The 27,233-nt window shown below is 45.2% G+C and overlaps 1 protein-coding gene across 1 annotated transcript in view; it reads right to left on the bottom strand.

Annotated features, from left to right (window-relative positions):
* Window positions 1-3,096: 3,096 nt before the first annotated feature.
* Window positions 3,097-27,233, bottom strand: part of DEPTOR (DEP domain containing MTOR interacting protein) — a 78,497-nt gene continuing 54,360 nt past the window's right edge. Inside the window, exons 6-10 of the mRNA XM_054986035.1 lie at window positions 20,813-20,998; window positions 17,968-18,102; window positions 14,361-14,431; window positions 13,226-13,330; window positions 3,097-3,637 (exon numbers count right to left, since the gene is read on the bottom strand). Coding sequence (XP_054842010.1) covers window positions 3,509-3,637; window positions 13,226-13,330; window positions 14,361-14,431; window positions 17,968-18,102; window positions 20,813-20,998 — 626 coding nt within the window. The 3' untranslated portion in view covers window positions 3,097-3,508. The remainder of the gene's footprint in view (window positions 3,638-13,225; window positions 13,331-14,360; window positions 14,432-17,967; window positions 18,103-20,812; window positions 20,999-27,233) is intronic.

The following is a 27,233-nucleotide window of genomic DNA, read 5'->3' as shown; positions in this document are numbered from 1 at the left end:
GATAGAGGCTTCCCTCTGACATTCTATCCACAAACAAATTTCTTTTGTCCCATCATTGCCAAAGCAGGTCTGGTAGGTTTTTGGAAGGGTAAAAAACAACAGCCTACAATACCAGTTCACCCGATGCAGTGTACTCATACAATCCTTTTAAATCACCCTCGAATTTTGAGTGGGGGAACCCTATTGGCCAGTTTTTAGTTCTGACACCCAAGTGTTTTAACATTTTTCAACAGAGTTATTCAGATGAAATCCTACAAAAAAAGGTGAAAGCTGTTCTCGTTAAAGCACATACGCATTCAAAAAATGTCAGATACACATTTTGTGCAGCAAGTCTGCAGCTTATTTTAGTGTTTTGAAATGCTGCTTATCAGAGGTTTGGCAAATCCATCCCCCCCCCCCCCATACTGAAAACTACCTTCACTAATTCTGATGAACGCCCTTCTTTGGGCTACTTATTATCCAATTTTATTGAACACTGCAGTTTTATATCCATGCCTTTCATAAACACTTTCCGTCCTTTTTAAAATCAGGACTGTTGAAACTTTACGCCAGAGAACTTGTTTGAAGGAGGTAGGAGCTGCAGTGCAAAAGCTGCTTAAATCTACAGGTGCACGCTTAAAATTATTGCGCAGGTACTAAGAGCATTGGCAATTATTTCGATGGTCCAGGGAGGTAGGGAGGTATTATCCCCATTTTTCAAATGGGGCGTTGAGGAAGGGCCATGTTCACGGCTGCAGCTGGCCTTTCCCCCCAGAGGGTTCAGGACGGGTACATTTTATCTTCTCACCTCTGAGCTAGGTTAGAGTGAGAGACAGTGATTGGCTCGAGGCCATCCAGAAAGCCTGATCACTGGACAAGTTACTGAAACTCGTTCAGTCCTGGCACAACATTTCATCTACTGGATCACAGGAGTGAAACGCTCCTCAAGCATTCCTTTTATGCTCATTGTGTGTGTCATGTGCCGTCGTCTCCGACCTACGGCGACCCTATGAATGAAAGACCTCATTGCCAAGTGTTAAATCTATTGTAGATCTTGCTTTTCCATTACAAAGCACGGGGCAGCGTACATGGGGCTCCCAGCGGTCTCCAAGCTGGTCCTTTTTATTTACTGAATGTATGAAATGGCCTGATAACTGAGTCAGCACGTTCTCCATCTAGCCTGGTATTGTGTGGCTCTCCAAGCTGTCAAACAGAGATCCTTTTCTGCAGCCATGCTTCCTCATAACCTTATTGACTGGGGGGTGTTAGGGATCAAACCTGGAACCTTCTGCATGCATTCAACCAGTGACCAACGGCCCTCTTCATCAACTTATAGTGCAGTCCTAAGCAGAGTTACCCCCTTCTAAGTCCGCTGAAGTCGGTGGCTGAAGCGTTCACTGTTGGCTCTAAGAACTTGCCGTTACTGTATTCCAAGCCCTTTATTTTCTCTTTCTCGTCTTCAGCTTTTCTGAAGCAGCGTAAAAAGCGTCTGGTAATGACGTGGAAGGCCCAGTGCCGATGGAAAAAGAAAATCCATCCTCTTGCCCCAAAACAGGGAGCTTTCTCAAACATTCCTGCATAGGATCGTAACATCTCAGGAGGTGTATGGGGGTACTGTGTACCAGATTTACTTGAAAGGGAGAGATGACCCTAAATGTAAGAAGACCCCTCCCCAAATGTTACACACACACACACAGGTTTTTTTAGGATTGGACATAACTATAACTTGTAGGTGAATTTAACATACCTGGGGGGGAAACCTTAGTACAGCATATGAGTAAATACTGCATTTCAGAACGCCCGCATCGGCCTCAGCAAAGTTAGTTTTACACAGGCATGGATATGATAAATTTTCCTGGGATGAGCATTTCCATGGATTCCTTATCAGACAAGTGATCCCCTCACACACCTCTGAAATTATATATTTCTATGGGAGGACTGTACCAAAGGCAGCTCCAAACTGTTAAGTCCTGCCTTGCTCCACCCCTGACATCCAGTCAGCTGAGCAGAGGCACTCTGGCCTATTCCAGCTGGGACTCAAATGAGCTATGCAAAGGGCTTTTTTGCAACAGATTAAAGGGTGGCGGGCAGAGCGCAACAGTGTCAAGGCAGCAACATTGTTAAGTGCATCCTGTACAAAATCCAAAAGGGTTATTGTAGATGCCCTAAATCCCTTGCATGGTAAGGTGTGACAACCAGGATTTATTGTAACAGATCAAAAGAGGGACTTTTTGGTAGGAAATGAATGCCTCTGGGTCACCCTGCTGTGTACGCTTAGAGTAGCATGAAATAACTGCTTCAGTTTTCCCCGACTGATGTTTCCTCAGATGTCTGCAAAATATATATTTTTAAATCTTTGAAACAGTTAAAGTATCTTATAGAATGGCATAGTCATTTTGTCTTTTGCTTGTCCTTTAAAAAGGCTGCTGAGATTGTAACAAAATGCACAAGCCTAGCACAGGGGGCACAACATTCGCTCGCCTCCAGGTTCAAAATCTATGCAGTAGGCTTAGGCACAAGAGGTCTAAACCATCCCAAAAGCAAAGGTCTGTTTTGGGGCGGCTGCTGCCTTTTGTATATGTCCCCGGAAGCGTAACAAGAAACCAATATTGAGAGAGAAGACTGCAGAGGATCACAGGACCTCAATCTGTTCCCAAAGTATAATCCTTGCAGTCAGGTCACTTGGGGGTCCACACTTTCCTCAGTTGCAAGTATGATTTTGTGAAGAATTCACTAGTTTTGAGGGCTCATCTCTAGTCCATATGGACTTCATACAATCTGGAAATATGCAGTCAATACCCGGTGAGAACTTAGAAAATAGAACAAGATCTAGTAGTAACTCCAGAAGATGGTGGTTTGACTTGAGTACTCTGCAAAGCTTCTGGTCTCTCTAAGGGGTCAGCAGAACCACTTGTGCAAAACTAGCACCATTAGATGTACTGTTGCTTAGTCCCTACAACAGGTTCAAGCTGCAGACCTTTTCTTGGCTCATAATTTAGACTTAGTGCAGATTATACACAAGCTGTCCTTTTAAAATAAAAGTATAAACATTTGTAAGTTTGGGTTGGAGAGCTGCAGGTTCTCAAAACATAAGCTGCCCGGTTGTGCCTCTGAGTCTCTGTCTTTTAACAACGGGATTAAAAGTATGAGTTAAACAAGAGGCGAGACGGCATGGCAGAACCCCGCCGAGACATGGTTCCTGACATGATGCAGATACTTGCACTGGAAATCACATTCCTCGGTGGTGCAAAACACCTGAACTGGGTATGTCCACAATGTGCCGCTCAACCACTGAGCAGCAAGGACGGCACAAGTCAGTTTTGGCATCTCATCTTTTCAATTTGCACAAGCCACGAATGCATCTTTAGCATGTTCGCCAAAGCAGCTATTGCTGTTAAGAAGGGAGGAAAGAACCAAGAAGCAAATCAATTGACTTAGGAAAAGGCACGAACTTATCCCCTTGTATAACATCGATGTTGTCTGTACAGTGTCCAAATCCGGGGCAAGATGAGAAGATGAAACGCCCTTCTCAGGGCTCTATTTCCTCCATCACTTCCATGACGATGGTCCGAGGGCCAGTCAGGATGAGATTGCTCACTGCCCTGTAGTCTGCATGGAGAACGTTGAGCCCATTCACTGAAACCACAAATTGGCAGACCTAAAGAGGAGAGAGAGCGGCAAGGAATCAGACTAGTTAGGAGGGCACAAAACCCTGTCCTAAGGTCAGGAATCGATACTTGAGACCCCACCTCCACCACAGGACAAATCCAAGTCGACAAACTGCCGTTTCAGTGGCAAAATCCCAAGTTTGTTTGCAGGTTTAGAGTTAACTGCTAGCACAGGAGTACGTTCTCTTTTTTAAAAAATGCAGTCTTCAAACAAGGATTCTTTGAATTTAACAAGCACAATGTGCTAAACTCAAGAGACTGTTTATGATGATGACAGTAAAACAATTTTAAAAAGACCAAGGCTTTGGCAGCGCTTGGCAAGGATAAAGGAAGGATTGCGCCATTTAACTGGAACCGTCCCAAAGCACTTCTTAATTTTATAGAGCTTTGGGGCAAGTCTTAACTAATGCCAAACAATCACCATCGTCAGTGCAAACTAACCAAGAAAGACATTCAGATTTTTATTGTAGTGTGTGTGGGGGGGGGGGGGGGAGGCGGCACACACAATTCCTTTACAGTTTTGCAGAACAAACCTCTGATGGAACTGCTTGCTGTGATGGTGTTCTTGGAATGAAATTTGCCTTCCAAGCTGCTGCTTGGACAGCAGTTCTGTTGGGATTTTTGCAAGTGTCCTACGTTCAGTCGTGAAAGAGTTAAATTGTTATTCTGTTTGTTTAGTCGGACAGCAAGTTAGCATAGGACCACTTAGGCCTCGAGTAAAAGTTCCTGCCATAGAAAGGAGTCTTTAGTCTTAAGGAAGGAATCTACGATTGTCTATTGGATGGGCCAGTTTATTGGGGGCAATTAGCTGGCAACATATACTAAGGTTTTATTGCTCTTTGTTCAGTCTAACTCAGTGTGTCTCTAAGTTTCTATCTCTAAGCTCCTAGTCTAGCCATCAAGATGTTGCTAGTTAGTTAGATATTCTTTATTTTCTTACCAAATGTGCCCTTTTCCCTTGTTATGTAGGGAAGTATTTTTATAGCGCTAAAACCACAGAAGTCTGTCTACTTATTTCCAATGCGCTAATATCAAACTCCGCTACTTTACTTCCTTTTTAATCTCACCCAACAACAAGTTCCCACTGCCTATACAAAGGCATGTTATTGAATTCTTTCCCATTCCATGCCCTATAGCTGCTAAGCTGCAATCAAGAGAGGTTTTCCCATTCAGTTAAGAGGCTGCAGCATCTCCTGTCCTGCCCCTCCATTGGTCCCCCACGATTTCCTCCCCTCCTCTATCCAAGCTAGGGCAGAATCAGAATCCTGCTTGTCACGGCGGCTAGAGGAGGGATCGGAAGAAGCCCTGATTGCATCGTCTCCCGCAGCCCTGTAACTTCTAAATGGAAAGGCAACACCTCCAGGTTGCAATCTGGCAACCAGCTCCAGCCACTGTTTTTTTATTTATTTACTTCATTTATATTCCTCTTTCCTTCATGGAGAGGGACACCCCCCTCCTCCAAATGGCTTACAACATTAACACGCTTCCTTTCTCCTGTAGCTTAGGTTCAGCTGAGAGGACGTGAGTGGCCCAAAGTCACCCTGCAGGCTTCCAGGGCAGAGTGGGGATTGGAACCTGGGAGTCCAGGACTCTATCCTAGCCTGACAATGTTACCATCACACCCCACTGGCTCTCATTATATATTTTTGGTATAGTGTGCAAGTGGCTTATTTATTATTACTTGTATTGCAATAGATAAAAATTTGGGAGGGCAAAGGAGGACAAGGTCCCAGTAATGTACCATTAATGTCTGAGAGGAAGAGAGACCTTGGGCAGGTAAAGCTCTTCTTATTACTGAGGGTGTAAATACATGTTACCAAGTACCTGGGGACGCTCAAGTGAACCTCATTTCATGTGGTCCCCCCTCCAACTTCCCATGCACTTGCTCGCACAGTCACTTTAATTTGCGCCACGTGAATACATTCACATGTTTGATACCAATTGCTCCCCAACTGCTATAAGTATCCCAATTTCCCCCACCTCCCACATCCATTCTTGAAATGCAGATCTTGACACTTTCTCGCACCTTTAAAGAAATGCAGATTGGCAAGTCAAAGGAGCCTACGGTACTTGTCCTCCTGGTGCTCTGCCCTCCAGACTCACTTGCAGATGCCGTCACACAAAGGGAGCTCCCATGAAAGCAGCATTCATGTGCACCAAGCAAGAACAGCTTGCACGTGAATTGAGGACGGATATAAAATCCTGCACTTGAGCATCCCCAGGTAATTCACATTGTGTATTTCCACTCTCAGTCCACACAAGCCCTGCCTTCCTTTGTTACCCTATCAATGTTAGCTGATGCAATCCTGACAGAAGCTTTGACAAGCATCCACTGTTCAGTTGCCCTTCTCTTTAAAGTCAATCCTGAACTGGACCAATTTATCTGTCCTTAGAACAGAAGAGAAGCTGGCCTACTACTGGGACTGGAGATCTTCAAAAGATGTAGCATGAATCCAAAAATCCAGTTCTGAACATTCCTTCCTTGTTTGTAGTATTATCATGCAGGCCAATGAAAGGAGATCAAAGTCAACAAAGGCTGTCCGTTTACTTTATTAAGCTACCGGTGATCTTTCACTGTATATGCCTGAGCAATATGTTATCTGAGGGCCTAACTGTTAGCAGGGTAACACAGTACATGCAGCAAAGCATGCGTGTGTGCCTGAGTTGCAGAATACATGCGTGGAGAGGAAGAAACTCACACATGGGAGTTTGGTTTAAGCTTTAGAAAAGAAATACGAGTCCTTTTATTACAGCTACTCAGTTGAGGATAGGAACGAGTAGAAATAGCGTTCTGTTCTGTCTATCTGGTCTAGGATGCCAAGAAATTCAGGATGGTATAATGGCAAGATGGAGAAGAAGGACAAAGAGAGGAACATGCAGTGCATGAAAGAGTTCTTGAGAAAACAATCTAAGCTTCAAAGGGGTCGCTCCAGGATAGTAGAAAGGAACAATGGACAGACCCTTGACCTCTCTTTCTCTCTGACTCTCTCATAGTCCTCCTCTGAAATCAAAGATGAAGGACAGCATGAAGTCCTTCACTTCTTATAGTAACTACATGTTACAAAGTCCTTGGGCCAACCCCGGAGACTTCCAATCAGATGTGCATTGCAATTTCCTTGCTGAAAACAAAATTCCCACATGCGTAGGGGACCCATTTGGACTGAGACTAGAGTACACAGGGCGAAGGAATTAAGCTTTCCCCTCACACCACCAGAAGCAGTGCCAGCGGGTGCTATTTGCCACCTTGGGGGCTCCACGTGTACTAAAGGACTGCAACATAGATTTCCTCAAAGGGGCAAATAGTAGCAATGTGCCAAGATATTTCAGGTTGGGAAAATGTGCTGAGTGTGTGCTTAAGCTCCCATGTCCAAACACATCATGGTTCTGATCCAAATCAGGTGCCCACAGCTGAGAACTGAGTTCCACATGGGGAACTCGCAATGCATATCTCATGGAAAGTCCTTATAGTGGACACGAACACAACCCCAGGACCTTGTAACATGTTGCTAGGCCCCGTGATCTCTTGCGATAGGGCAATGGTCCAACATAATTAGTTTGCAGTCAGTTTCTTATTTCTTTACCACCTATTAAGAGCGAACCAGTCAACAGAAAGGGGGTCATCTTGCACCAGCAATGTCTTTTATCTAACATCCAACTAGAGGATGAGTTCCTTTTCCGCACAACCACATTCAAACGACAATCCTGAGTAGAGATACACCCTAAACCTATTTGAGTCAATTAACTTAGAAGTTAACTTAACTTCTGCTTATGACTGCAGTGTTCATTGTGCATTGAACTCTATAAATGTTTTCTAGCTAATGCGTAATTGGCTAAAGAGTGGGCGGTGTGGGTGTAAGCAAAGATCCAGCTCTCACATAAACATTACATCCCCAGAGAGTTAATGTTCTCTTTCAATCTTTACAAGCTAAAAGCCTGCCTAGCGTCATATTAGAGACTTCATAGAAAATGTTTACTAGACGCTGGGGTTCAATTTGCATGGGCGAGAAAAACAACTACATTTATGGAATGACAAACATTCCTGATGTTGTTACTTCTGATATCTGGTGATTCTATCTTTGTTCAGATAAAACCACCAACAACTGCTTAGGGAAAGAGAGAGAGAAAAGCCTCTTTGTACGTATGAAAGCTGCATTTAGAGCTAAAATATCGCCATGAAGTTCCAGCTGTTGAACTTAGATCACTTGTACGGCTGATGGCCAGACAACAGTTGGGACCCCACAAATGTTGTGCATGTGGCTGCGGGCACAGCCAGAGAGGCTTTCTGCCTCTCCCCCTCCACTGTAGTAGTTTTGTACTGGCAAAGAGATAAGCCAAAATTTAAACTGAACAGTGGGTTCTCTCTTCAGCCATGGTCATGATGGAGATTTTAAAAATTACACATGAGGTGGAGAAGGCAGGGACCGAGAAAGAGAATTCTTCCTCCCTCTGAAATTGATGACCAATAGATTCAGGATGGACAAAAAGAAGAACTTCACGCCACAAGTAGCTTACTTCCCCTTTGGGGGGAAGTAATCACAACAGGGTCTCCCACATCTGGGATTATTTTCCGGTCAGAGAGCATTATTTTAATGTAGGTTTCATCTCCTATTTAAGCAGTTGGGGTTGGTTAATTTCTATATGGCGCAGTGATAGGATGCCATGACAGAGTTTATCAGACGGGAAATGCAAGCCCAGTGAGACTTATTCTATTACTTGGAAGGAAGCTTCTTATAAATGAATTTAGGATGGGGTGGTCGGTCAAATGGGTTGCTTGAGCAGCGTATCTGCCTGATCTTGATGCGTACCTAAGCTAACCTGATGTGCACTTTCATAATCTTGACTGATCTGAGGGTGTTCTCCCACAAGAGACATGCCTTGGGCCATGGCTCAGTGGTAGAGCACCTGCTTGGCATACAGAAGGTCCTGGGTTCAATCCCCAGTTCGAGTAGAGTAGACAACGCTGACCTTAATGGACTGATGGTTTGATTCAGTATAAGGCAGCTTCATGTGTGCGTTTGTTGTCTACACCTGTGACACAGTCACAACATACAATAAACGTTTTTAAATCATTTCTGCTTACTACTGTGCATTAGCGATTTTTTTTTTGCTGTCAAGTTGCAGCTTACTTATGGGACCCCATCACGGTTCTTCAGGGCAAGAGATATTCGGAGGTGGTTTGCCATTGCCTGCCTCTGCAGTGCCATCCTGGTGGTCTCCCATCCAAGTACTAACTGGGGCCAACCCTGCTTAATCTGAAAAGATCAGGTTCGCCTGAGCTATACTCCTAAGCAGGGCTTAGGTTGCCCTCGGAGAAAATGGTCACATGGCTGGTGGCCCCGCCCCCTGATCTCCAGACAGAGGGGAGTTTAGATTGCGCAATCTAAACTCCCCTCTGTCTGGAGATCAGGGGGCGGGGCCACCAGCCATGTGACCATTTTCAAGAAGTTCCAGAACTCCGTTCCACCGCGTTCCTGCTGAAAAAAAGCCCTGTTCCTAAGCAATAGGTTAAGAGTCCAAAAGGCACATCTGGTATGTTGGGGTACGTGCCTCCCTGTTCAGGCTTTGTGAGTTTTATAAAACAGCCCTCAAATTGATCTCAAAGGGTTGAACGTTCAAGTGACAACTCAAAGTACAGTTGCCAGCTTCATATTACCGCAGAGAATGCCGGAATGAAACAGGTGTAAAGTGTATAGTAAGAGAGGCTGCACCTGAAGAATTGCTGCTCGCCACCAATTAACAGCACAGCAATCTAATTACTGGGAGAAAACCCACAAGGAAGGCACCAGGAGATTCAAGGGGTGGTGGTGGCGGTTTCCAACATTATTCATTTCTAGATTTGAAAAAGGACCTTTCTGAACCGTTCCAGTGTTGGCATTCTCATCCCTGTTATTTAGGTGAGAACGGATGTCTATTTCAGTAGCCAGCGAACGCCTGCAAAAGGGTAAAAGGTCGCAGCTGCGCTGTCTGGCAGGGCACTGCAGCCGTCATTGGGCTGCAGCCCAGGCTGGAATTTACAAGCTGAAGAAACACACAAGCCTGGCTCTGTTGCGTGCTGGCAGCCGAGAGCAAGGCTGCCTGGCCACCGCATGAATGGGTGCAGCTGCGGTCTCTCTCTGGGCAAGAACAACTCTTCACGCTCTCATCTGCTGTGCATTCCTCCTTACTCTAGATGCACACTCAGCACCTTTCTACTAGAGATTAGTCTTATCCTCTCTTCCAAAAAACGAAAGCAGAAAAGGGGTATAACTATTTGCTGACAAATGCCACGTCTGAATTGCACTTCTGGTCCAATAGGTGTATGAGCATGAACGGGGCGGGGGGAAGCGTGGGCTAACATGGCTGTTCTTTTTGCTGACTTCTATCAGCTTCTCAGTATGAACGTCTTAGGGGTCAACAGTGTTCACACTGCAAGCTTAACAAAGCTTTGGAAGTTCAGGGGAAAAGACAGAAATAACATCTGCAGAGCAGTGGAACTGTTTGGGAAGCTCCCTCACCATATTAAATCCGAATATAATTGTTTTGTTTGCTAGAATTCAGCTCGGGTGGGTGGGTGGGGGGAAACGGGTAACAGCAACAGCAGGCTAGGTATGGTACTAATTGATTAGAGCCCATACAGTCACAAAGACACTTTATCTCTATCCATAACAAAACCTTGCCATTTGGAAAGGTGTGTAGGAGGGGGGCTTAAATCCCACTCCTCCCACGCCACAGTCTCAGATTTAGTCACAGCCCCGTAATGCTGGCTATTTAAAAGAACAAAGGGGAGCTCCATACACAAAAGTGCGAGCTCCATGCACTGAAAGGTATACACAGCAGTGTACAATTTGGCTCTCTGCTGAAGGAAACAAAGGGGGGCAGAGAAAGACAAATCAAGCCCATGAGAGCTTGCAGAATCCTCAAAGGGATATTCTGGGGTGGGATCTCCCCCTGTGATCCATGCAGCCCCTCAGACTGTAATTGATAATAAGAAAAGCCACCTCAGATTTTAGGAAAGAGTCTGCTAAGAATCCAGACAACAGCAAAGACGAGAGAGAAGTCCCTAGCTGCATCTGGTCTTCCCAGCCAAAAGCCAGCTCCGCTTCTCACGGTGTACATAACGTCGCTGTCATATTTAGCAGCCCATCCAGATTTTACGAAGAAAACCCTGAGCGAGCAGTTTTCCCACTAGAAACAGACAACAGGCCTTATCCTGTCCATTTCTGCTCCCCGGCTTATCTTAAACACAGAGACTGCCAGAGCATTCTGCAATCCGCAGTGTTATCACTGTGTCAATATTTACCTCACTTCAGTTTCAGTCATGGGATAGCAAGCCCAACCCTTGAAGGTGGCCGAAGTTACAAAGAAAGGTTGTCGGTTCTCACCAAACTTATTTCCAAAGAGCGACTGAGTACCTGTCAGGAAGATGGCCAAAGGGCCTATCCAGACCTGCTCCACCCCCACATCTATCATTTTATTGCAGGTTGCAAAAGAGGAACTAGCCCAGCACAGAGCCAAGTGGAGACAGCCAGCACCCGTCTTCTTTTTCCGTTCTTTCCATGCTTCTGGAAGCAAAACCCATTCGCTGCTCTAATAAAGTGGGGTTGCCAGCCACTAGCTGCAGCCTCGAGTTCTCCCAGAATTACAACTGAGCTCCAGACTACTGGAGATGAAATGGCAGCTTCGGAGTGTGGATTCTATGACATCACATAACTCCCTCCCCAAATCCCACCCCTCTCCAAGTACTGTTCTCAAATCTCCAGGAATTTCCGAAGCAAGAGTTGGCAATTCTATAAGAAGGGGATGAGGAAGGACCAGGCTAAGGTGATGCAGATGGCAAACACATGTCATCTGTGCTGTGGTTCTAGGGTTGCCAGGTCCAGGTAGGGAAAAACCTGGAGATTTGGGGGGGTAGAGCTTGGGGAGGATGGGGTTTGGGGAGGGGCTGGAGCTCAGCAGTTTATAATCCTATAGAATCCACTGTCCAGAACTGCCATTTTCTCCAGGGGAACTGATCTCTGTCACCTGGAGATCAGTCGTAATTCTGGGAGATCTCTAGCTACCACCCGGAGGTTGGCAAGCCTACATGGTTCCCTTGTGTTCCAGCATCTCTTTCCATTGCCAAGAAAATACCACTAACTGCAGAGAGTCCCACATATCAGGAATTGAGGGGGGTGGAAACAGGAGACTATGGGGTGGTGTTTCCAAACAGACTTCAGCCCTACCACCCCCTTTTTGCTGGGAATTCACCTCTGGCTATTTTCTCCCTTTGCAATAAGGGATTGTTTCAGGCTTTGCTCCAGAATCTACTGAGATTGGTTGCTTTTGGATAACTCCCCTCCACCACCACCTTACAAAACACAAGGAGCTCTGCTGCTTTTCCAGCCTGTCTTCTTTCCAGCACTTTGTAACAAGAGGCCATCAAGGGCATATGCTGAGCTGCAGGGCACGAGTCCTGCCCTTAGGGGTTTGCGCCTCGTGGCGTCAGGAGAGGAAGTATACCACGCGAGGCATGGAGGGAAGAAGGATCGAGAGTCTTTCTAAACAAATACAGAAGGGAGGAGGAGGGGGCCTGCCTTGGAGCTGAAGGCTCTTCTCCAAAGCGAAGTGCTGAGCCTTGGCTCTTCTTCAGATTCTTGCCCTTTTCATCCTTGCCAAGTTTTCTTGGTCTAGTTGAGTGTTCCAAGCAACTCTGGCGGAGAGCACTTCTTAGAAAAGGACAGATTCCTCTCCATTGCCAGCTTTTATTACTATGCCAAATCTGAAGAAGCTTTTTAATGTCTATACTTGCAAAGAAAATTCACATTGGGAGAGGAAAATGGAAGGGCAAGCTTTGTTAACTACGGCAGATTCAGATTCTGACATGAAAACACTTATGGAAGGAAGCAGCGTGCAACTTCGACACAGACCTAGGCAGCTGCCCTCTTGTGCTCTCATAGCAATGATGGCGATTCTCTGTTCTTTCCTCCACTCCTGCACCCACTGCTGAAATACTTTTTGCCTGCTTTAAATAAATGGTGGCAGGTAATAGTGTCTGTAGTGCAATGCTGCTGTAGCGATAGACCCACTGCCGAAGGAATTGTGGCTACACTGTAATGCTGCTGTAGCAATATACCTATTGCCATTTTTTAAATAAATGGCAAAAAGCCTTCTTCGGGGTGGGGAATGGCAGGTGTAAGAGGAAGTTAAATGTTGCTAGATGTGAGCAAGGAAATGCGGAAATCTATACTTTCCCACCCACACTGTCCCTAAAACTTCTTTGAGTACAACCTTCCAGGAAAGATCTACCAGAACAAGTTTTGGGGGAAGTGCAGCAAAGGTGAGAAGAACCTGGAAGGTGGGCAACTGCGTAATGTCATGTAGAAGCCCCCCCCCAAACCCCACTGCAGTTTGACCAGGGAGCACAGAGCACAACATTCGTGTGAAAGCAACCAAAGCTATGGGTAATGTATTTTCTGTAATTACTGCCCGTGATGACGCTCATGGGGCTTGGTGTTACTGCCTATAGGGAACAGCTTCCTGTGTATGATGTCTATCACATGTGAAGCAGCCCTGAACACATGGCAACCCAACTACTTTATCACGATGTTAGATAAAATTACCTTCATTCCTGCTGCAGCTGCTGGGCCGCTGGGATCCACGGCTTGAACGTGGCAAGGCTTGCTCCCACGCACAACAAACCCCCACCCGACAGCATCGCCTACAACCTTGAGAGGGAAAGACAGAGAAATACTTGCTTTAACTCTCTTGCGCCTGCCGTTTCAAGAGCAAAACAAAATAACAGAAGTGCAGTCCATGTTTACTTGGCTCTGCCAAAAACGCACTGTGTCAGTCAGTTTGCATCCGGAGAGGCTCAAACTGGTTGGTAATGCAAGTGACTCTGATATAGGGGCTTCCCCATATGTACAGCCCACCCCATTGTATCGGTGGGGCAGCAATCTATCAAAAGTAATAATGGCACGAGGCTATGGCCACATTAGACCCTGTAGATGGAACTGTAACATGAAGACTAGGAGAAAAGCTACAAGTGACGCCTGACACAGGTTGGACACTTGTCAGCTTCCCTCAAGTTTTGATGGGAAATGTAGGCATCCTAGTCTTGCAGCTGTAATGGAGAGCCAAGCTGTAAAATCAGGACACCTACATTTCCCATCAAAACTTGAGGGAAGCTGACAAGTGTCCAACCTGTGTCAGGTGTCACTTGTAGCTTGGCTCTAGGATATAGTTCATGCCACCTTAAGAATGATTGTGTGAACAGGGGTGGTCTTAGTGGGTCTGGAGCCCCGGCCAGAAATCCAGGATGAAGCCCCAGAATCACGGCCACCCGCTGCTGAGCCCCACCCCCTGCCAAGAGGGTCCAATCAAGGGTTTGTGGTCATATGTCTGCCTGTACATTTTGTATCAGGCAATTAAGCACTGTTACAAGTAAACTTTGTACTGTGTGTTATCAGTTCATAACATGGTGTTTGAGATTCAGAATGGGCAGTTGTGAGTGGCCACTACCACCGAGCCTACTGCCTGAGCCTTAGATAGGGCTGCCACTGCCAAGCCACCTGCCCCCCTCTGCTGGGGTTTTTTGGCCATGGGGTGTCCTCAGTGTGGGGCCTGGGATAGCTGCCTCTGTGGCCCATTGATTAGGACTGCCCTTGTGTGTGAACAACTGAGCAATACGACACAGGAACAAAATATCCTATGCATTAAGATAACAGAAGTGAAGCATGCAAAGTGGAGACATACTGTGAAGGTTTTCCTGGCATATGGAGCCCCGGGCATCAGAAGTTCATCAGCAGTCACCGGTCTCTTTAACACTGTAAAGACAAACGGAGGGTGTCAAATAAGAGCTCTTCCTGGAGGCTAGGACTGAATCAATGAGGAGAATTGTATGGCATGCTTTTTCTGAGCTCCCGGAGTGTTTCCTGGGAACGTGGAAGTTCAGCAACAAACATGGACAAACTGTTTTAGCCAGTGCTCCTTATCTGCTCCCTTTCACCACTGGACTAAAGATCTGGGAATCAGTGCTGTTCCCTAGTCTCTTCTCTCCAATTTAAATGTCTATAGGCTACGTTCAAACATCAAGGACAACCCTTGGTTCATTTGTGATGAGACTCAGCTTTTAACGTGTCTGAGCTCTTGTGTCCCTTCCCCTCCCTCCCTTCCTTTGCGCACGGTGCAGGTTGAAGACCTTCTGGTTTGATACAGATTGATATCTGAATCTGGTATCAAATTACCTGCCCTGAGCATCACGAGGAAATGCAAAAAAGATCCAGGGTCCCCACCCTGTGTCCTCGGTCATACAGGAATGGCAGGTTGCCCTTAGTTTCTGTGCGCATAGTGCACAATTCAGATCACAACTGTGGCACCCATGGAGAAGAGGATTCAGTGCTGCCCCTCCCCTCTGCGCCATTTTTCCAAGCTTCAGCAGTCCTGGGTGTGCATTATTTGGCCGGTGGGGAAACTTGCATGTTACCACCCCCCGCCCCCCCACACACACACTGCTTCAGATCTGGAAGGTGGTGTTATCTGAATCAGGCACCACGCATGTGGGAATTGAAAAGAGCCTGCAAAGCACATTTGACTGTTACACAAGACACAGGGTGGAGACCCTGGACCCAACCCATGTACTCTGCACAGTGTGTATCAGCTTTGTGGTGCGTGGATTTTTCATGGCCAGTGCAGTGGCCTTACCCAGTGGGTACCTGCTTGTTCAATATGAAAGACACGAAACTGTGAAAATAAGCTACATATGCTTCATTTGTCAAAAATCCAAGCAATCTTGGAGTGGGGTGGTGGGGGAGGCAATGTGGAAAAGATGTTGTGTAGTTTTAAAATATGATTCTGCTGAATCCCAGTGTTCACATAAACAAGGGAGAAAATATTTGGATGTGAAGATTCCATTCCTCTTGATAGCTCATGCTGCCGTGGGAAAGTTAAGTCCTATAAAGATGCAGAATAATATCATTTATATAGTCTTGCTCTATGCATATTCGTTTAGACGTAGGTCCCACTGAGGCCCAAGGTACCTCTATGCCAGCAAAGAAGGATGATGTTACTGTGGGAGGGGAGGGGAAGAGAATTTGCAGGGGAGAAACCCTGAGCAAGAAAGACAGTGCTTTACCCTCTCGTGCCGCTTCCAGTTTCCTCCACTTGACTTTCTCTGCAGCTCTACGTCAGTTATGATGAAATCTTGGCCCTTTCCACACTGCTTACCTGCTACCAGAACGTCGCAAAATATCGTGCAAAAACGCAGAAGATGTCGCGCAAAACTCTCGCGAGAAGATGCTATCTTCCGCGTTTTTTGCACGATATTTCACGACGTTCCGGCAGCAAGTAAGCAGTGTGAAAAGGGCCCTTGTTAGCTTTATTTTGCACTGGCAGGAGCAAGCGTCTTTTCATAAAAAGGTGTCCGCTTACTTCATGAGCCATTATGAACCCAAGAAAGTAAAACTGTGTTGATGCCTTTCAGAAGGAAGGGGAACTTTGACTCATGTCCAAAGGTTAATTCTGATGTCTAGCTACCAGTCAGGGTTCACTCATGCAGGACAGATGATAGATGTGAGGAAGGAAACCACAAGATTGTGTTTTGATATTCAAATCTCCCTTTAGAGTGAATGAAGAGTGAATGGCAGCAACAGATTTCTTGATCATCTTTTTGTTTTGATTTGTTTTGGTTTCAGGAAGAGCAGTAGGGAGACACAGGAAATTATTCAGAAAGAAAACAAGCTCCAACACTGACTGCTTTCATCCTGCTAAAGCAGGACTTGTCAAATACCGACACGTGTAATTGCTGGAAATATTCCTAATTCCACGCACTCACAGCTTTATCACTTTATTGCTCTCCCGTTTCATACGCTGCCCTTTTTAATTAACAGCTCGTAATAAATCATACATGTGCTTGCCGTCACCAAACTATGTTTCAATTGAGTAATGCAGAAAATTATAGTGATCTGCAAACTGGTTAAGCCAGCTGATAACTGAGATTTTTACCTGAGTAAGAGCCAAACAACAAGTGACGCTTTACACAGGTTGGATACTTGTCAGCTTCCCTCAAGTTTTGATGGGAAATGTAGGCGTCCTGGTTTTACAGCTTGGCTCTCCATTACAGCTGCGAGACCAGGATGCCTACATTTCCCATCAAAACTTGAGGGAAGCTGACAAGTGTCCAACCTGTGTCAGGCCTCACTTGTAGCTTGGATCTGAGTGCCAATTCTCCTTGTTGATAGATGCATTAGCATGAGCTGCCACCATCATATCGACATGCTCGCGACACATACCAAGGTGCTAGCAGGTCAGCACTGTGTGAAACTCAATGAATACTGATTGTTGAATCCAGGCAATGTTAGGTTCTGGGGGACATGATCACAGTTGAATTCTGTGTTCTGCTGACCCGTATATGACTGCCTCTGAACATGTTACCAGTATACTGAAGACAGCACAATCCTGAGGGACTGTGCAACAAGCAGTCACAAGAACTAGCCCTCAAAATGCCCTACAAGTCTGTCTGAAATACTAGTCCTTGGCTAGCATGCTGGATTTCATCATACTATGAAAATGCTTGCAAGTTTACTTCAAGGCAAGCCCAACTCCTGATTTTTTTTTTCAAATTGCATGGAGATTTTTTACCATATCTCCACTCATGTGCAAGGACTGCCATGTGCTGCTTTCAGCTGGGGAAAGCTAGTGAGAAATATGCAGCTAGAGAGAGAAATATAATACACACATTCGCTTACCCTTGCGTGATGTACCTATGGCTGGAGTGCATAATATCAGACTGCACAGAGGAATCGAGTGTTTGAATGCCTTCTCACTCAAACGCGCTAACATTTTCAAACTCAGCATATCAGGAGGATGTGCTCTAACTCAGTCTTTGGCCCTAGCCTGTTAGTCTGGACATACGGGGAGTTTCTCTTTCTTTAATCTAAGGGCCAAGCCACAAGTGATGAATCACACTTGAACGGCAAGTGGACAGACTCACGTGTATTCCTCCCTGTTCACTTGCACTCCACTTGCACTCCACTCGATCATGTAGCGCAATTGAACAGGGAGGAATACACGCGAGTCTGTTCACTTGCCATTCAAGTGTGATTCATCACTTGTAGCTTGGCCCTGAGAGAGCATACAAACATTCAGTCCAACACAATCCAGTCCAGTCCAGCAACAGTGAGCCTGCTGATCATGAACTGCAACTCTGAGTTAGCGGCACTGTCTTTTGTAACCCAAAGCAAACCAACTCCCTCCAAAGGTCTCTACGCACAGCAGATAGAAGTCATGATTTGTTTCTGTGTGTAAAAGAGAGCTGCCAACATTCTAACGTTCCCCAATGTAAACGGGGTCTTGGCGCCCTTACCGGATTTGGGGTTGCACAGGACTGGGGGGCTGCTGCTGAGGGTTGGGCTGCTACTGAAATATCCGCTGCTGCCACAACTGCTCATGCTGCTCCTCCTTACTGCTGAGATGATCTTTATCTCCTTGGAGGGGCTCACTGTCAAAGGGCAAGAAAATACAAAGGAAGAAGAAAATTATTTTTGTCCCCCAGAGCACAGTTTTCCTTAAGGAACATACCTTCATTCATAAAACCATTACCAGAACATTATAATCTACTGTAATAAGCAAATTTCCTACCACAATTCAAGAGGAGGACAATTTCCTGAGCATCTTATCGTCTCTAATGAGTCCATAATTTTGATGATTCACTACCTTTTTAGCGTAATGAGAGATGTTTTTAATAAGCTAAGCACTTCCTCCCCCTTCCAAGTTTCTTTCCATTGACCTTTGTGATGACATCATTCTAGCGCTGTATTTATATCCTCCGAATTTCTGTCATTCTGATTTCATAGCCGAGGTCTCCTTTCTAACTTATTCACTCCTCCCTCCATGATGAACTCTCAGAGCATGTGGCACTTACACAACTAACAGTGCAACCCTTCTTAGGATGCCTCCGAAAGAGATATCAGTTTATAATGGATATGTTAAAAAAAATGGCCAGTCTGAAGGACAGGGGGATGTCTTGACCCTCAGAGCCTGTGGGAGCATCCAATCGCCCTTCAGCAGGGGGAAACAGCAGACTGCTGGAGGGAAACACAGCTGCATTCAGTTCGGGTCTGCCCCAGCAAGACAGCAGACAGTTTAAAATACCACCTGGTATCGTGGCAGAGTGCTTTAACTCTACCCCTGGGAAATAACAGAATACCCAGTTGTGAGGGCTGTCTCTGGTGATGAGCAGAGCTGGTACCATTTAGTACCAATTGGGAAAGGGCAGGCTGGTGTGGGAGGAGTCCTGCATGTGTGAAAGGAGCCAATCCGGTGACCAGGCATTGAAAAGCCTGTTTAGAAGCACAAGCCTTAAAGGGAATTCGAATGACAACCTACAGCCATAACTAGCTTAAGGTCAAGGGCCTCAGCCAGGCTTCTCCAGTGACTCTGCCGCAGAACTGTTCTTTAAAAACGACCTGTACAGAAACCAATATTTTTTGTTATTTTTATGCAACTCCTGCCTCAATGATCTCCGTGTTCTTTTTGTTCACCACAAAACACTTCCTCCTAGTCTTTAGGCCCACCTAGTCCAAGTGGTGCGGGAGACAAATAAAAAAGTGAGGTCGGTGATGTTGTTATGTCATTTCCTGGGGGGAAGTTTTGCTTTAAAAGAGTCCAGTTCCCCAAAATCTTAAGAGGCTGTGTGAATCCCCTTGGTTGATTTATAGGAGACTCTCACACCCAGCATGCCCACCTGCATTACAAATGCCTCTCTTTCTCTTTTGCAGTAGGCATGGATTTATGTTTGCATAAGTAGCACAACTCAAAGGTGAAGGGCAACACGGTAGTAGAGTAGCAGGAACCTCCTGTGAAATTTTCTGGAAAATTGCAGGTAGCAGGGCTCAATTAGTCTCCCCCAACCTGACTTGTCACTTATAAAATCAGGGAACTAATGTTCTTAAGTGGGGAAGGGCTGGATTTAGCTCATGAGGGTGGTGCAGGGGGAGGAGGAACTTTGGCTTTCCCTCTTGCACCCTTTTCCCAACTCGATACAACCACTGGGGGCCTCTGTTTGCCCATATCATCTAGTTGAGCTTCAAGACGTTGCAAATAAGAGCCAAGCGACAAGTGACGAATGACACTTGCCTGGCAAGCGAACAGACTCACGTGTATTCCTCCCTGTTCACTTGCCATTCACTTGCGCTCCACTTGTGGGGAGGAATACACGTGGGTCTGTTCACTTGCCAGGCAAGTGTCATTCGTCACTTGTAGCTTGGCTCTAAGTTTCCTCTTCTTCCAAGGAAACAACACAGGAAAATGACTATAGAGAAAGAATTTCCTTAATATGGGTTGTTTCCTCTTAATCAGTTTAAGACTAATCTATGAAAATATCCCTAGGATCCAACTTCAGGGGAGGGAAGGCAGCATGGTACAGCTTGATCTTGTCACGGCCATGGCTGAGGTTTAGTTAGCCATGGCTGAGGTTTAGTCTACACATGTGGCAAAATAAGCTGATAAAAACAGACCTAGTCACTTCTGTATTCAGACAGTTTCAGATGGTAGCCATGTCGGTCTGTAATAGAAGAGCAAGATCCAGGTCCAGCAGCATCTTTGAGACCAAATAGATTTCCAGGGTGTGAGCTTTTGAGAGTCCAAGCTCCCTTTGGCAGATGAAGGGAGTCTGATGAAGGGAGCTTTGACTCTCGAAAGCTCACACCCTGGAAATCTGTGTATGTGTTATGTGCCGTCAAGTCACCTCTGACCTACATCCCGTCATTAACAGACTTGCTCAGATCCTGCAAACTGAAGGATGTGGCTTCTTTTATTGAGTCAAGCCATCTCATTTTAGGGCTTGTTGGTCTCTAAGGTGCTATTCGACCCGAATCTTGCTGTTCGGCAGTCAGGTGGGGTATACCATAGCTGATGCTTTCCATGTAAAAATCTCTTTAACGTTTTAAAAAGATTCTAGCCTGGTCTAATGACTGCTGTGCTAGATGTCCAGAGAGTTTTTATGCAGCTAACATTCAAAAATAGTATCCTTTTCTATAGGTTGAAGGGATACAGTCCATTCCACCTCCTCAAAGATCTCGTTCTGATACATGTGTTGGCCAGACCTGAGTCTGGGTTGAAAGTGCAGATTCTCCAAGGACTGCTAGTAACACTTTCATCGGCCCTGAAAATAATTAGCAGGCATCTTTAGGCTGTTAGCAAACAGATACCGGAGAGGAAACTGGCGTGTTTTTTGTTGTCGTTATTCTGCTTGCGCAGGCAAAAGGGACTGTCGTGACTCTCTGGAATCAAGCGAGACCTCTCAGCAAGCAGCTCCATCAACCTTCTCCTCCGACGGAAATTCATTCGGAACTGGAAGAGTAGGTTGCTGTCTACAAAATGATGTTTGTTGGACACTGGGAAGGAAGGAAACAGAAATGGAAAAAATAACACTGGGCAGGTACAGAAGTCAGAAAGAACTAATGTGCCCTGGGGATAGACTTGCCAGTCTCTCAGAGCAGGGGATCCTCCATTTCCAGGTTAAAAACCAAGACGTCAGCTATGTTGCTACATCACTTCTGGGGGGGGGGGGGAATCAACTGCCAGAGTGTAACTCTAGGAATCGCAAAAAAACCCTCCATGGTTTTAAAATAGAATTCCCAGAGATTATTTGAGCTACCGTACATCTCTTCTTGGTCTTTCTCAAAAGTGACATACGGACACATATCCCCACCCCTGCAATCTTGTCAGTCACAGCAATTGGCAATTCTACCTGGGGGGAACAATATGGGTACCTGTTTGCACCCATACCATGTTTTACAGAACACCAGTCATTTACTCCAAAATTCAAGTTTAGCAATAAGACACTTCCTGTCGAGCCCAGCCTTGGTAATGCATGCCAGGCAAGTTTGTTCTTCCAGGATAAAATCCTGGATAATAGATGTTAAAGACAGGCTTTGATATGATACTTTTTGTACTCCCTCATTCAGCTCTTCCCCATTTTTCACCCTTCAGATAATTCTTTTGGCCAGGTGTACTCTTGACTTCTCTGCTGTGGCAATACCTGGAAAGATGCCCTGCCAGGCTTGAGAAAACAATTGCTGCCAAGATCCTCCTCCTTTAAACAAACAGCTTTATACAACACCTTCTGCCCTGTCCTAACCTCCGCACTCAAGAAGAAGCTGAGGTGCTAATTAAAACATCTATATGCAGAGACGGCAGAAATGGACACACTGCCAGAATTAATAAAAGAAATAAATGGACATAATAGAAAACAAAAATGGACCTTGTTTTATAGATGGGTTAAACGGAAGTATAAAATAGAGACATAACTGTATGTTCGCAGAATACAATCAAATGAATAAGCAGACTAAAGAAGTACTAGAATTAAAGAATGCAGACTTATAGTGATAATAGCGTAGTGAAAACAGTATAGTTATGATGGAACTCTAGAGATGAAATGGAATGTATGATTTATAACATGTATCCAAAGAATGTAAGACTTTTGATTAATTTTGTTATTAGAATAAGATAGAACTAAAACAAATTAAAATATTTTTTAAAAATCTATATGCTGTCCCTGCTCCACTAACTGCCAAAAGCCACCAGTTTACTAGCCTTGAGTATCTTGGATAAACTTCCACTCCTTAGAACCATTGCAACTAACTGCTGATAGAAACATGTTAGAACTCTACCTGTGTTGAAAGAAAGAAAGAAAGAAAGAAAGAGAGAGAGAGAGAGAGAGAGAGAGAGAGAGAGAGAGAGAGAGAGAGAGAGAGAGAGAGAGAGAGAGAGAAAGAAAGAAAGAAAGAAAGAAAGAAAGAAAGAAAGAAAGAAAGAAAGAAAGAAAGAAAGAAAGAAAGAAAGAAAGAAAAAGTTTGTCTATGTTACCATGTACATGCAAAACGCCAATAATCCCGCATGAATTTTATGTTTGTCCAAAGACAGACATCTATTTCACCTTTTGAATGCTCATCAATGAATTACAAGAATCCCTTTTAGGTGACTTTTATAATTTATTTACTTCATTTATTCTCCACTTTTCTCCTCAGTGGAGAACCGAAGCATCTTACATCGTTCTCCTGTCCTCCATTTATCCTCACAACAACCCTGTGAGGTAGGTTAGGCTGAATGTGTGTGACTGGCCCAAGGTCCCCCAGAGAGCTTCCATGGCAGAGTGGGAATTCAAACCAGGTAAAGCAGGTAATGTGATCTATGATATTTATGAGAGGAAAAACAACATCACATGATACTGAAGGGCCATGGCTCAGTGGTAGAGCATCTGCTTTGCATGCAGAAGGTCCCAGATTCAATCCCTGGCTTCACCCACTGAAAGGATCAGTTAGGAAGTGATGAGAAAGACCTTTTCCCCAGAGACCCTGGAGAATATAAAATGCTGACCTTAGTAGACCAATGGCCCAACTCAGTATACGGCAGCTGCATGGCCTTATTTTCCTACACTGTACTATATGGATAACCAGGATCAGAATGGAGGAAAAATTATTATATGAAAGTTAAGAAAATGGAGATAAAATTGGTTTGCCTTATTCCAAGCGTTAATGAGCAGGCCAACTGCTCCATCCTCTGCCGCTTGTTTCTGGAGCCCACCCCATGCAGCTATCGTTATTAAAGTGCATCTGAGGGGCCTAGGAGCACTTCCATCTTTCCAGTTTTACAGTTTGTTTCGCTGCCAGCACACCAGGTGTGCTTTCCAGTTCCCCTCAAGGCCTTCATTAAAGCTGAAAAGTTTTGAAATTAAAATCGCAGAGGATGTTACATTTTGTAGCAATTCATTTCCTGGTTCCAAGCTTCTAATTACATTATAGATGGTATCTGACTTCATTACGGAGCAAGCAGACGATCTCATTGCTTTTAATATATGCAGTTAATAACGGGGGGTGGGGGGACCCAAAGATTCAGCAAGTGTTTAGACAACCCCTAGCCTCCCATTAGATCCCTCTCTTTCCTCTCCGTACATTTCTTTTTCCTTTCCAACTGTGACTTACAAGCTACTGAAATCGTTGTTTCCAGAATTCTCTTGGGGCACATCCAGACAGTGCCAAAGACTGGGGTCAGACAGGCTACATTGGTGCTTCACATTCTTGCCACAGGAGAGCTCGTGCCATTCATAGAATTATAGAATCATAGGGTTGGAAGGGACCCCCCAGGGTCATCTAGTCCAACCCCCTGCATAATGCAGGACATGCACAATTACCTCCCCCACCATCACCCCCAGTGACTCCTGCTCCATGCCCAGAAGATGGCAAAACTCCGTCAGGATACTTAGCCAAACTGGCCTGGGGAAAATTGCTACCTGACCTCAAGGTTTGCTGAGGGAAGGGCGACATGTTAAGCGCTCTTGTATGCCGTTAAAGGTATTTGAATTGGAATTGATGTTAAGCGTTCTGCAACTGTTTCTTATTTTTTTATTTCTTACAAAACTCAGCTGAGAGGACTGCGATTTAAAAGGAAGGGACTAGCGCAGGAGGGAGGGACTATTTAATTCACACACTTTTTAACTCACACCCTTTCTCCTGACCTCATTTTCCCTACTGAAAATTGCTGTTCCCTGTTTTCACTTCCACTGGGAGAAAAAAAATCTTGTGCGTGTAATTTTGCCCCAGTGGGGATAGAAACTGGCTGCCAATAAAAGCTGGGGATTGGGGAATGAGGAAACAGCGCAAGAAAAAGGGTTGAACCCTCCAGGACTCCTATCAAAACTGGAACCTCCTTTATAGCTGCAGATTTTTATCTCCTTAACCAGAATACAAATTTAAAAGGAAATGGCAAAAACAGAACGGTCAAGCAATGCAACCCGTAAAATAGATAACGATTATACAGCACACCAATAAACCTTCATAAGCCAACCTGCCTACTAGTTTCTGTCTATTGCAGGGAGATGTGCAGGGAAAATAAACTAGCAGAGAAATGGAAAAGGGCCAAAGGGCCAATTATACCATACCTGATTCTGTAGAAAAAGATGCCTGGTCTACAGGGCAAGGAAGCTGTCAGAGAAATCCCAGTCCGTAGTGGCAAAGATTCCAAAGCAGAAAGGAAGTAATCCAATGTGGGTAAAAATCCAAGGATCTCAGAAGAGAGCCAACTGATCAGCAAAAGTAAGAGAGCAGATCACCCAAGGGCTTAGGGAAAGAGGTAGGATCCAGAAACTAGCATCAGAATTGGAGGGGATGGAGGTGGTCTTTTTATAGGAATCCCAGGGGGGTAGGTTTAGAGGTGTGTGGCCTCGGTTCTCATTGGCAGATTTTGAATTTAGGGGAGTAAAAGGTAAAAACGGCTCCAAATAGGGGCATGGCCACTCATGGTCTATATGGGAAAATCAACCTGGGGTGGGGTGATTAGATTACTCTGCTGCCCCTTTATGTTGGTTTAACAAAAGACTGAGCAGAGACTTGATTAGTTTTGCTGGGCTCTTGATTATGTTATGTTGGGGGGTAGAGAAGGTACGGAGCTGGGAAGCTTGCTTATTGTTCTGCATACCTGGAGCCTCTTTCCTTTGGGCGTGGGACACCTCAGGAGTCTGAATAGGTCTTTGATTAAGGTTTCTATGGAGCTTCCAGGAAGGTGGGCTACTCCCAGTCAGGAGTGCCCTGGGGCAACCTCTCCAGGAGTTTGTTTGATATTAAGCAATGTATTTCATCCAGGCCTCTGGCAGCCATGTCACAGAGGCTTCTGGGGAGGGCAAATACAGGGGTCCCTGTGGGGGGATCTGTTCGTTGGCTTTCAGAGGGTCCAAATTCACTGAAATTTGAGAGCCCCCTTCACCTAAATGGCATGTGACACAGTGCAGCTAGAGAGAAAAGCTGGCGCTGCATTTGAGATGGGCATACAGACCTATCTGGTTTCTGGCTAAAACGTTTTAAAACAAATTCAGAGTTAAATTTGAGTACAACCACTAGAGTTACATATAGTACAAACTAACATGCACACATCATATCATGCAGAGGTAGGGTGGGGAAATCTCTCATGAGTCAAAGCTCCATGTCCAAAGAAAACCAGCATGTCTGAGAACAGGTTCCAGTCTCGGCTTTTCCTTGCTGTGTTCATTTTATACATACGGAGCTCCTTCAACCTTGCTCAGCTCTAAAACCAGCTCATAGCAGGACCCGCCTGGCAGGTACAGGGTGAAAATACATGTTTTACAGACACAGCAAGACCAAATCTTTTAGAAGGCAGGCAGTATGGCCAGGGAAGAAGGGCAGTCTGCAGGGAAGAGTTCAAAGACCAGAAGACCGGCTTGGACAAAAGGTTTTTGCCTCACTGTCCATTCTTGAACTAAAGAAGACATTCATGTCTCTTCTGGTTCTGAAATAAATATACAAGGAAGCTTTACTTTGTCATTACTTTGTGCCTGTTCAACAACAACAGTGGCCAAGTTCTGTTATAAAAGGTGATGGCAGTTTATAAAGACAGCCTAGAGGGCACAAAAGGTATTTTATTCCCTACTCGGTCATCAGCCAAAGATTTCATTCAGTTCTTGCCAAGCCTAGGCAGAAATGCCAATTAGTGTTAATTGAATCTATACTGGCAATGCTGACATACAGGACGCAGGAAACCGTTTGGCCCTTGGAGAGCAGAGTAAACGCGCCAACGGATACACGGTATTTACTTGGAAATAAAGTGGACTTCCATAAAGACCACAGTAAATAGGCAAGGCAATGAATACCAGACAGCTGTTGTTTCAAATTAAGTCTACAACTTGGAAATGGTACATGTGTGTGGCGGGGGGAGGAGGAATTCTAATTCTCTAGTTATGTTAGTCTTACTAAAGGTCTTTCTAGACATGCAGGTTTTTAAAGAGTTGGGTATAGGTTCCCCAGACCCAATTTGATTTCCCTGCAGCTACACAGCAGCTTTGGGGAACAGCTCTTAAAAAATAAAAAAACAGCCCCAAAGGCCTCAGGATGTTCCCGTGGTGGGGGAAGAGGCTCCCTCCTCCCCCCTCAAGCCGTTTCCCCATCTCAAAATATCATGAGAGGGACTATTCTGCACACGTGGAGCTCCTTATGTGCTATTTTGACACGGGAACAAGTCTTGAGGGGCGAGGGAGGAGCCCCTCCCCGCCCCCGCTGAGGCATTCTGAGGTCTTTCGACTCTCCTTTATTTTTTAACAGCCATTCACTTTTTAGCTGCTATACAGCTGAAGAAACCCAAGTTTAAAAACCTGCACATCTGGAGAGTCTACAGACACTGTAATTAAGGGTAAAGGTGAAGGTAGTCCCCTGTGCAAGCACCGAGTCATTACTGACCCATGGGGGGACGTTGCATCACAACGTTTTCTTGGCAGACTTTTTGTTATGGGGTGGTTTACCATTGCCTTCCCCAGTCATTTACACTTTACCCCCAGGGAACTGGGTACTCATTTTACCAATCTTGGAAGGATGGATGGCTGAGTCCACCTTGAGCCGGCTATCTGAACCCGGCTTCCACCAGGATCGAACTCAGGTTGTGAGCAGAGCTTGGGCTGCAGTACTGCAACTTACCACTCTGCACCACGAGGCGCTTATACTGTAATAGGCACTACTCCAGTGTGTTTCTATTATTACATCTCCAAGAGAAATCTTGAAATTAAACAAGGTGTTATAATCCATAATCATTTTACTTTAATTAAGTGTAACCAATGTACTTTCTAAT

This window comes from Eublepharis macularius, chromosome 7 (genome assembly GCF_028583425.1).
Source record: "Eublepharis macularius isolate TG4126 chromosome 7, MPM_Emac_v1.0, whole genome shotgun sequence".
Taxonomy (NCBI): domain Eukaryota; kingdom Metazoa; phylum Chordata; class Lepidosauria; order Squamata; family Eublepharidae; genus Eublepharis; species Eublepharis macularius.
Note: the sequence above shows the minus strand (reverse complement) of the source record. Positions and strands in the feature narration are given on the sequence as shown.